Source organism: Trypanosoma equiperdum, assembly GCF_001457755.1.
Source record: "Trypanosoma equiperdum strain OVI genome assembly, contig: ctg_1079, whole genome shotgun sequence".
NCBI classification, from domain to species: Eukaryota; Euglenozoa; class Kinetoplastea; order Trypanosomatida; family Trypanosomatidae; genus Trypanosoma; species Trypanosoma equiperdum.
Window position 1 is genome coordinate 23321 of NW_027123037.1, and position 10607 is coordinate 33927.

A 10607-nucleotide genomic window follows, 5' to 3' on the forward strand; every position below is an offset into this window, starting at 1 on the left:
AGTGCGTTATATTTTCGACGTATGGGAAAGCCGGAAAGAGGAGATGTGAGTGTGGTTGAAGGCTGAGGGATAGAATGGAGATTTCCGTATCAAAAGCGAATAAGGTCCTCAACGTTGTGGCAGTTGTGTGCTATTCTGGTGTAGGAATAGGTTTGAAAAAATAGGAGAGGGAGGGTACTGATGGTTTACTTTATTTTATTTTTTAAATCTTCAGTGTTACAACTTGGTTAATATATTTAGTTCAATCGTCCTCCTCATTCTTTGCCACTCTCTCTCTAGTGCCGGTATCGACCGGTGCTGATGTAATCGGCTCCTTTATTTTCGTTTAGCATTTACCACGCGCTTTATTCGCCTTTTTAATCATTGCCCTATGTCACGTGGGCGCGAAACCCACGTGAGCCGTATAAATATACGTACACGCAGACGGATGTCTGTGTACCCCCTTCATTCTTTCTTTTACTTTGATCTTACATCACATGCTTGCGGGGGAAAATATCTTTTTCATGTATGTTTCAAAGTCTTTCCGCCTTCAGGACCTCTGCCTCTTTCCCAGAGAGAAGAGGGTGTGTTGAGTTGTTTCGGAAAGAGGCGCATAAAGGAAAGATGGGAAGCGAAAAAAAAACGGAAGAAAACGATTTAAAGGTGTGATACTGTGGTGTTCCACGAGTGCTTCACAGTGTTAAAGGGGGAAAAGAAATGAAAAATAACACGCAGAACGAATAAGGATTTAAATGATAGGAACGTACAAAATCTTAAATGTTGATTGGGGGGTGCATATTTGTGTGTTGGGGTGGGGAGAGGGAACGTTTGGTAAGAAGGGAGAGGAGATGTTACAACAATTCCTTCTGTGAGGGTGGCTCATGCTGTGTTGTATGTCCCCCAGTGTGCAAAGAGGCGTTTGTGGCTTCTCTTCCACTGCTGCGCACACTAGAATCTCCTTCAGCTGTTGACTACCATGCTGTTGGGGGTTCTCCCTCCCTCCTTTCTTTACGTCCCCTCACTTTTTTCCCCTCATCAGATCGTAGAGGAGGGTCCAGAATCTTCGGTGCTCGCTGAGGTCCCTGGTTGTCCCGCTCTGATTTGCTGTGGCGTGTACATCTTTTCTAGTACGTCCCAAGTGCCTTCAGGGGAATGCGCGTGCTTTGGCCACGGACAGCACTACTGGTGCGGGAACGATTTCATTATTTTTCTTTTTACCCTTTAACTTTCGCTTTACTACGTGTCCGTAGTGCCCAGCACATGAAGGCTGCTTTTGTGTCGTTGTTTTGGTGGCATGCCTATTTCTTCCCCTTACCGTTTCTTTCTCCTACCGTTAAACTTGTTCATGTATTGCGCCAGAGATAGACAATTTTCCTACGGCAATAAGTCAAGAGTGAATAAATAAGAGAAAATGGCTCTTTCAGAGAAAGCGTGTCTCCGAATCCGCGTAACGGTGTACACAATATTCCTCATTTCGTACCTTGTGGGAGCCGCCGTATTCGTCCGAAAGTTTTCAAACTTTATGGCCGCCTCGGGGTTTGTAGCCGCCTCCATTTTCATCGGCCTGGCAATCGCCATGCACGTTATGGGAACTGAGGGACTTCAGAGCCGCATCCAACCCAGGAGTCTTAAGCGAGTCGTGATCATGGGCGTTCTTGTTGCAGCGGATGTTGCCTTACTGACTTTGTCAATCTACACGCTTGTGGTTGGTATTAAGAGGCGCGAAAAGTGGACGGGTGAATCCAACTTCTGCTCCTGCACCGCCATGGTGTGCGGGTTGAAATGGTGCTCTGTTTGTGTATACCTTCTTTACCGCTCCGGCACCCCATCTAACCCACCCGAATTCGACAGTTTACGTAAGGGGGAAGAAGACGGTAACGGAAAGGAGGGCCCTCAGACGAGCATGTTGTAGGACACCTGGAGCGCATCAACAGCGGCACCCTGTCCGTGATGAAACTCCCCACTTCTATGAGAGAATGAAGAAAAGACTCGCGTGAAGATACAGACTAAATCTGGCAGCAGTAAAGTGTGTGTGTGTGTTTTAAAAAAGTGAAGACGTGTGGATTAATGTGTTAACGTTTTAAGCAAGACATGAGAGAGGCAAAGGGGGGAGAGTGACAGAGTACAGTTATCTTTTTTGTGTGTGCGTTGTTCTTATCGTTTTCTTCCGTTAAATTTGTTCAAGTTTACCTATATGTATACGTGTACACGACTCAATAGATTGCGGTCGTGTTTACTTGTCCGTTAATATATTTTACGATCGTGAATTCTGTTTCTGCGTGTAAAAGGCGTGCAAATAAAAGGAGCATGGTGAACTCACTAATAACTGAATGAATGACTAATTGTGAAGTAAGGTGTTGTCGAGGAAGTATGGGGGGGCTTAACTGTAAAATGGCATCTCACGAGTTCCGTGGGAAGGTATTAGGGGATAAGCAATCAAACAAATTAGAAGATCTTCTTTTTCTTGTGTGTTTTATTTTAGGTATTTTATTGTTATTGTTCCAACTTGGCTCATCTTTATTTTTTTCCAACCTATCAACGAGGGAAGATGGGGAGAAGAGGGGTGGTTCCACCGTCTACTTCTTCCCCTTGCGACACTTCAACCTTTTTCCATTCAACTGATAACACCAGTGGTGACGACGGTGTAATTTCCTTTGGTATTTTATTGTCTCCTCTTCTGTTTCACCTGTAACCAACTCCGGCACTGTCGTCGTTTTTTTTCTCCATCTCTGTATATGTGAGAGTGCCCACTGCATTTCACTCCTCGATTTTTTCTTTTTTGTTTTATTTCCCTCCATTTGCATTTTCCTCGTTCCGGACTGTTGTTGTTCACTCTCCGACAATTTGTTGAAATACAACGTGAGGGGGTTCTCATTGCCGTCACCCCTATTGTATGCTACTACGAGCTTCATGGGTATGGGTCTCACCGGGATATGCCTCGCACTATTGGTTGCAGTTTTCTCCTACACGGTGAACTGGGCACACTTCGACTTTAGTCTCGAGAGTAAGAGCCCGCATAACAGCGGCTGTTTGGAAAAGCCGCTTTGTGATGGCCAGGTCAGTTTTATGGGGAGAGTTAAATGCCAGCTCTTCACCTACCCCGTCGATGTGGATAGACACGACTACAAGCGTGACGTGATGGGGAGGTTGGCAAGGCTCTTGCAAAAGGGTCTTAAAGGACAACCGCATGTGGTTGAGGGTGTAAAGGGAGATATCGCGGTCAAACTAGCAAATCCGGGGAGGCCTTTAGTGTTACACTTCGCGGGTGACAATGGGGTGGGGAAAACGACGCTTGCGCAACTCATATCCCTTGCTCTCGCCTTTCGCTGCCGTGACATGTCGTGCCTGGTGGGTGATACCTCCCTTGTGCTTTCCGGAGTAAGCTACGACGGTTACTCAGTGACAGACTTCCGCAGCGATGTGGTGCAGAAAATTGTGGAACACGCCAAGCGGTATCCACGAAACGGTGTTGTTATAGTCAACGACTTGAATGGCTTGCATCCGGATCTGGTGCGCGTTCTCCTTCCGCTATTCGGTAGGGCAACGACATTCCCCGAGGCCTCTGACGCGCCACTCAACTACTTGACGGTGATAATAACAACAGACTTTGGTCGCCAAGGGCGAACGCGGGGGAAGAGCTTATCAGATATGCGACGTATCGTAGAAAGTGATTTTAAGAGTCTCTACTCGCAACTTTCTTCGTCTATGATACAAACCTATCCTTTCCTACCAGCGTCGTTGTCGACTGCGAGGGAAATAGTCCGAGCAACCGTCGATGGGTACCGCTGTGATAGTCGGCACGGGATTGGCAAACTGGATGTTGATGATGAGGTAGTTGAGTGGTTTATTGATTTGGTGAAGGACGATTTACCAGCGGAAAATGGACGTTGTGTTTCCAAAGCCGTGGTTGGAGTCGTTGGGCCCGCCGTGTTGCAACATCTCTCCAGCAGGTTACCGAGTCTTGCCTCGCTGCGTGTGGTGCTTGATAGCGACGGCTCAGTTGCCGTGCGCGAGAACTAATGGTCACACTATTTGGGGGCCTGGTCCCCGTTCGCCATCTCTCACGCAAGTATACTTGAGTCGTTTAGTGTGTGCCCGTTTTTTCACAGACTGGGGAAATGCACACTTCCATGGAGAGAACGTACACACGTGTGCACATTCGTCCGTTCTTATCCTACCATTCTTGTGGAGCGTTTTTGTTTTCTTTCCAGTGTTTCATCTTTCGCTGCATTTTCGTGTTCTCTTGGTCTACCAGCGCATCCAGTTCTCAACTCTATTCTATATGAATTGTTGTTTTAGAAAGGAGCCACAGCGAACCATGCCTCCAAAGTTTGACCCCAATCAGGAGATCACAGTCGTCGTCCGTGCTGTGGGTGGTGAGGTGCCTGCAACGGCGTCACTCGCCCCCAAGGTTGGTCCACTCGGTTTGAATGCGAAAAAGATCGGTGAGGACATCGCCAAATCCACGAAGGACTGGAAGGGTCTCAAGGTTACGTGTCAGCTGCGCGTAAAGAACCGTGTGGCTACCGTCGTCGTCACGCCATCTGTCGCCTCAAGGCTGATCCGTGCGCTGAAGGAGCCACCGCGTGATCGCAAGAAGGTGAAGAATATTAAGCATGACGGTAACATCGCCTTCTCTGAGATTCTGAAGATTGCGAAGGAGTCGGCGCCGAACTCTATGGGTGCCAGCATGAAATCTGTGGTGATGGAGGTACTTGGCACTGCCGTTTCCATCGGATGTACCATCGACGGTGAGCACCCGCGCGCGATTCAGGAGAAGGTTCAGGAAGGTAAGCTGAAGGTCCCCAACTAAACTTTGGTGGGTTCCTTTTTTTTCCTTTTGTTATTTATTTAGTTTTGTTTTTAACCATCCAATTGTTAATATCTAAAAGGAAAGGGGGGTGGCCGGCCCTCCCACAAGCCACCCATGCGGGTATCAGCTCTCTTTCTCAAGTGCATAACTGATGTGTCTCTTTTTGCAACCCTCTCCGTTCGCCTGCTCATTTTTTCTTTTACCTTTTCTTTATCCTCACATCGCTGAATCGCGTGCTGAACAACACTACCAAATACATTAGAACACACAATGGGGACCATCAGCCGCCCTGGAGGGATGCGGCCCAAGTGGCACAAGAAGCGCATAAAGCGCTTAAAGCGCCGACGACGACGCATGCGCCAGCGCTCCAAGTAAGCGCCCTGATGCATCGGTGAACATTCCTCGTGGTGCCGTTCAGTGCTCCTTTTTTGCGAGTTTCGCACGCCGAACTCCCGATCAACGAAACGCATGCACATGTGCGTGCAACCTATTTATGGGTACGGAAACAAAGCATTTGATGTCTTCCCCCCTTTTTTCGTCGTCTAGTTACCTTTCCATTTTTCTACTTCTAGAGTGGAAACAAGTGTCAATGTTTTCTTCCCCTTTGGAGGTATGCCTGTGCTATAATGTTCCTTTCTTATATTATTGTCTTGGCCCTCACTCCTTTCTAACTGCTGTGGGCGACAGTCATACGCGCCCGGTGTTTGACTGCCGTCTGCTCACTTCAACCAACCTCCTGTTAACGCTTTCTCTTTTTTTTCTTTTGCGCTGCCTTTGTTTGTAACGTCTAAAACTACCAAATACATTAGAACACACAATGGGGACCATCAGCCGCCCTGGAGGGATGCGGCCCAAGTGGCACAAGAAGCGCATAAAGCGCTTAAAGCGCCGACGACGACGCATGCGCCAGCGCTCCAAGTAAGTGGACAGTCGAACCGCTGAACGATCCCGCGGTCGCGCGAATCAGTGTCGCTCACTTGTCTTGTCGCGCATGGATTCGTGGCAGGGGAACAACCCAAGTGTGTATTCACCCTTATGATTTGTTCCTTTTTTTTTCTTCTGTTTTTGATACGCCGAGGAGCGGCCCTTTTTTCCCGTGTGGTTTGTTCTTTTGTTAGCGCTCTCCTTCAATACTGCGTGGTGTTCTGTTCACCGTACGGCAGTAAACCATCTCGGGGGCGGGGGGGGGGGTTCCCTTTTCCAAGGCTCACCTCACCAGAAGCCCGTGACAGTTTTTCTTACTCTCTGCATCTTTCTTATCGACGGACGGCTCCCCATTGCTTTTTCTTTGCTTCCTTGCTTTCTTTATTTACTCTAGTCAGAAGGTGAAGGATGGGGACCATCAGCCGCCCTGGAGGGATGCGGCCCAAGTGGCACAAGAAGCGCATAAAGCGCTTAAAGCGCCGACGACGACGCATGCGCCAGCGCTCCAAGTAAGCGCCCTGATGCATCGAAAAGAGGTGCAATAAAGCGCGCTGGCGGCCGCCTCGGCGCCCCGTTTTGTCCGATACCTGGTTCGTACTGAGCCATCTCGCGCCTTAATATTTTTCTTTTGTTCTGGGAAGGCGTCTTAGGAGGGCATCCGATTGTACCGTTTCAGTGTTTTTGGCTGCTGCTTCTCCTCTACTACTATGTTTTGTCTCCTTCAGTTTTTTCCCTCTCATTCTTTGCCTCCCTTTTTGCAGGCTCCTGCAATTGGAATGGCTACGAGGTTTTGGAAGAAGGTCAACTGCCAGAGGATGGGGGAAGAAGTCTAAAAGTAATCAGGGGAAAAGACAGCAGCAAAAAAAACATAACGGAATGTCTGGGTGAGTTGAGGCCCCTCTCGGGTGCCCGCCAACGTCACTCTCTGGCTGTCTGCTTTTTTTTTTGTTTCGATTCCTCGCCTACAATGTGGACGGTAAGGGCCGCGTGCTTTCTTATTTTTCTACACAACTTATCTGTGCACCTTCACCACCATTTCTCTTTCTTCTGCTTTCCCCTGTAATGATCTCGCTTCTGAAAGGCCGTAACTAATGCACCCGCGATTGTCGGGGCAGGGCGTGTTTCCTCGCTATGGTGGCGGGTGGATGCATCAGTTCGGTCACGTGTACGCCCTTCAGCAGGAGCTGCTCAACGCTGAAGCAAACAACTGGTTCCGTGCGATGGAGTTGTGGCACACCGCTCGACACGAAGGGGTGGCAATGAATGTCTCCCACTACACAAACATCCTTCGCCAGTGTGTGCCTCCGACTGCATGGGAGGCCTCATTGATGGTATTGAAGCAAATGAGGCGGGAGAACATCCGACCAGATGTCGTTGGTGTCGGTTGCGCTCTTGCAGCCTGTGCTGACGCCAACCGCAGTGAGGAAGTGGAGAAAGTGTTTAGTTGCTTTAGCGGCAAGCTAAAGTTAGATAGTATTTGTTACCTTGCGCTCATTAAAGCCAAGATGTCCCGTGGAGGGTACGCTGAGGCTCTGGCTGTTGGAAGAGAACAAGACGCTGATGGGGTGCCTTTTCTTCCACACACGTATACGCACTTACTCGAAGCGGCGGAGGTGGCTGACGATGGTGAGATGGCATTGGAATTGGCGAGGCGGATGAGCAGCGAGCAGTGGCCGGTGTCCGATCGGGGACGGGAGGCACTCAAAAAATTGAGCACCAGACACCATTGGGAGGAAGTGGCGGAGTACAAACAGTTTGTGGCAGTTGAGGATCATAAGTTATCGCTACCCCCCACTTTACCTCGTGGTTGACATTTCGATGGGCAGCGAGGGATGGAGGAGGGGGGAACAGCAGCGAAATATGCTCTCAGCGCTGTTGTTCGTGTTCGAATGGAAAAATTTAGTCAGCATCATGGGGCAGCGGTCCTTTTGTTTGCTCTTCACTGGCGCGAGCATTGTCCTAGGTTTACGTCCATGATATTTTTAAATGTCCCTTCACTTTACTTCATGTAATTGCCTTTGTTTTTGTTTTTGTACGCAAACGAATATGCCAAAAGGAAATAGAGATAGGGTGGAGGGACTGAAGGAACGCGGCATCCCCCAATAATATGCCTCCTAAGAGACCACCCCGCGCGCGTCGCACAAAAGAGAGTGCGAAGGCCGTAATATCACCCCAAGAAAAGCCACTGACGTCGTCATCTTCTGGCGAAGCGTTGGGTGGTAGTGGTAATGAAGTAAAAAGAACAAATGAGACACCGGTTGCTAGAGTCGCGCGCCCACTGAACAGTCCGTCCGTTCGTGCAGTGAGTGAAAAAGCGCCGAGCCCAACGGGCTTCGGACCGTGCCATGTAATTGGTGTCCTTTTAGCTGTTGTACTCACGTGTGTTTGGTCCATTTTCCCCCCGTGGGATGCGACCGATGCTCCTCCTTGCCACTGTTTCCCAGCGGGAGGTGAAGTACAACAGGCCATTGCGAGCAGGATGTTTGGTGTCACTGGCATTCATCTTCGGGGTGCCGGCCACTCCGCCGTAGAGGAGAGTTTAAGGGGGCTATCATCGTGCGGGAAGCTGTACACACTAGAAAACCAGTTTGACGGCGTTGGTTCGTTTATGCAACGTTTGCAGCATGATGCCAAAGGGACGCGTTGTGTTGTTTGGTTGGTTAAGGATCTCTCAGTTGTAAAGCATGTTGACAACGCGTTGAAGGAGCTTCTAGAGGATAATACACTTCGCGGGAATCGTATTCTCCCCGATGGGGCGCGTGGCCTGTTTATCGTGTTGTCCAATCAGAGCCGAGAGGAAATAAAAGGGTTGCTGCCTCACCGTGTTGTTCACCAGTTCCGCACAATCAACCTTCCGGCGAAGAAATGAGACATTATTTCTTTTATTTGATCTCGTCAATTCTTTTTCCTTCTTGGCTGGACCACTTGGTTACGGTGTGGCCGGGGACGTTTTGACGCGTTTCGTTGCGGGTTGTTCGCTCAGCACACGCTTGTGCTCTGCCGCCACGCAAGATTTCGTGCTGAATGAATCTCATCCATTGTTTTTTATTTATCTCTGCAACTGCTGTGGCTGCTGCTACCACTACTACTAATCATCTGTTCATTTGTCTATACCACATACACCATAAACCCCCCTCCAAACTCTGGATATGACTGTCATTATATTCAAGGATGGGATTTTGACAAACGTGCTCAAAAGCTTTACTTTCCTTTAGGGGGTTTTAAACAGAACATCGGTGACAGTAAGAAATACAGACGTCAAAGCTTTCCGGAATAGGGAGTCTTCGTAAGGGTTAGGTTGTCGCTGGCTTTGGTACTACCTACTTTCCTTGTGCCAAGTTAATTTTTCTCTGTGTGACATATGTTCCGCACTGTTCCTCGTTATGTTAGTTCAATGCTGCGGGAAGCGGCGGCTGCACAACTCGCAGCAATCAAGGAGGCTGGTACATACAAGGTGGAGCGAGTTATTACATCCAAGCAAAGCTCCACCATCAATGTCTCGACCGCTGCTACTCCGGTTTTGAACTTCTGTGCGAATAATTATCTTGGCCTTGCGGACCATCCGGAGGTAATCCAGGCAGCGAAGGATGCGTTGGATTCGCACGGATACGGTTTGGCGTCGGTGCGCTTCATCTGCGGTACCACAGATATCCACAAAAAGTTGGAGCAGACGATGACTGAGTTTTTGGGGATGGAAGACACCATTCTTTACCCAAGCTGTTTCGATGCAAATGCCGGTGTGTTTGAGGCACTTCTTACTTCAGAAGATGCGATCATCTCAGATGCACTGAACCACGCGAGCATCATTGACGGCGTACGACTTTGCAAGGCGGAGCGCCACCGCTATGCGCACCTGGATATGAAGGAACTTGAAACTGCGCTACAAAAGACTCAGCATAATCGCATTCGCCTCATTGTCACAGATGGTGTCTTCTCGATGGACGGTGACGTTGCGCCGCTTGACAAAATTGTTCAGCTTGCCGAAAAATACAACGCAAACGTAATGGTTGATGATTCTCATGCCAGTGGCTTCATGGGTCCGGGAGGTCGCGGCACCCCGGCCCTGTTTGGTGTTATCGACAAGGTAGACATCCTGAACACGACACTTGGCAAAGCCCTTGGTGGTGCCAGTGGTGGTCTTTCATCAGGTTGCAAAGAAATCGTCGATCTTCAGCGTCAAAAGGGTCGGCCATATCTCTTCTCCAACACCATCGCTCCTGCAGCTGTGGGTGGTACGCTCAAGGTGATGGAGCTGTTGCAAACCACCTCGAGTGCGCGGAAGCAGCTGCAAGATAACACACATCTGTTTCGTACTGAAATGAAGAAAGCCGGCTTCACACTCAGCGGGCACGAGGAATGTCCCATTGCTCCAGTTATGCTATACGAAGCACGTATTGCTGCTGAATTCGCTGCTAAGATGATGGCTGAAGGAATTTATGTAACAGCGTTCAGCTACCCTGTAGTGCCCAAGGGACAGGCTCGTATTCGAGTGCAACTCTCTGCTGCTCACACTACAGAAGACGTGAAGCTTGCCGTTGATGCTTTTACAAAAATCAAGAAAGAACTTAACGTATAGGGTCCGGTGATGGTAAATCGTGGAATAGAAAACGGTGTTCGGCATCATTAGCATCAGTTTTCAACAGAACCAAAGGCACAAGATGCCCTTTGAATAGTCATTCGAATTATTATAAAGAAGCATTTGAGAAAGGGATAATTGCGTGCCACCCCTACTTCTCTTTTTTTTTTTTCATGAGCGTGTCTCTTTCCTTTCTTGTTTTTTATTTAGTTTGTATTCTTGCAACGTTCCGTCGACATTCTGCGAATGCACAATGTGTTTAGAGAAAAATGACCATACAAGGTATATTTTATCTCCCTTTTCTGCCCCGGGGGG

General features: G+C 48.8%; 6 protein-coding genes across 6 annotated transcripts; all 6 read left to right on the plus strand.

The window, feature by feature from the left end:
- Positions 1-1390: 1390 nt before the first annotated feature.
- Positions 1391-1891, plus strand: TEOVI_000674100 (uncharacterized protein; the record flags this gene model as incomplete). Its single annotated transcript, XM_067220216.1, has 1 exon — positions 1391-1891. One exon carries the CDS (start codon positions 1391-1393, stop codon positions 1889-1891), a length of 501 nt encoding a protein of 166 aa, XP_067076317.1.
- Positions 1892-2889: 998 nt separating this feature from the next.
- TEOVI_000674200 (uncharacterized protein) lies at positions 2890-3999 on the plus strand (the record flags this gene model as incomplete). Its single annotated transcript, XM_067220217.1, has 1 exon — positions 2890-3999. The coding sequence occupies one exon, from the start codon at positions 2890-2892 to the stop codon at positions 3997-3999; it is 1110 nt and encodes a 369-aa protein (XP_067076318.1).
- Positions 4000-4297: 298 nt separating this feature from the next.
- On the plus strand, positions 4298-4792 carry TEOVI_000674300 (60S ribosomal protein L12, putative; the record flags this gene model as incomplete). The annotated part of the gene is made up of 1 exon (XM_067220218.1): positions 4298-4792. The coding sequence occupies one exon, from the start codon at positions 4298-4300 to the stop codon at positions 4790-4792; it is 495 nt and encodes a 164-aa protein (XP_067076319.1).
- A 2015-nt stretch (positions 4793-6807) lies between these two features.
- On the plus strand, positions 6808-7527 carry TEOVI_000674400 (Pentatricopeptide repeat domain containing protein, putative; the record flags this gene model as incomplete). The annotated part of the gene is made up of 1 exon (XM_067220219.1): positions 6808-7527. One exon carries the CDS (start codon positions 6808-6810, stop codon positions 7525-7527), a length of 720 nt encoding a protein of 239 aa, XP_067076320.1.
- A 296-nt stretch (positions 7528-7823) lies between these two features.
- On the plus strand, positions 7824-8585 carry TEOVI_000674500 (uncharacterized protein; the record flags this gene model as incomplete). The annotated part of the gene is made up of 1 exon (XM_067220220.1): positions 7824-8585. The coding sequence occupies one exon, from the start codon at positions 7824-7826 to the stop codon at positions 8583-8585; it is 762 nt and encodes a 253-aa protein (XP_067076321.1).
- Positions 8586-9077: 492 nt separating this feature from the next.
- Positions 9078-10292, plus strand: TEOVI_000674600 (2-amino-3-ketobutyrate coenzyme A ligase, putative; the record flags this gene model as incomplete). Its single annotated transcript, XM_067220221.1, has 1 exon — positions 9078-10292. The coding sequence occupies one exon, from the start codon at positions 9078-9080 to the stop codon at positions 10290-10292; it is 1215 nt and encodes a 404-aa protein (XP_067076322.1).
- Positions 10293-10607: the final 315 nt, after the last annotated feature.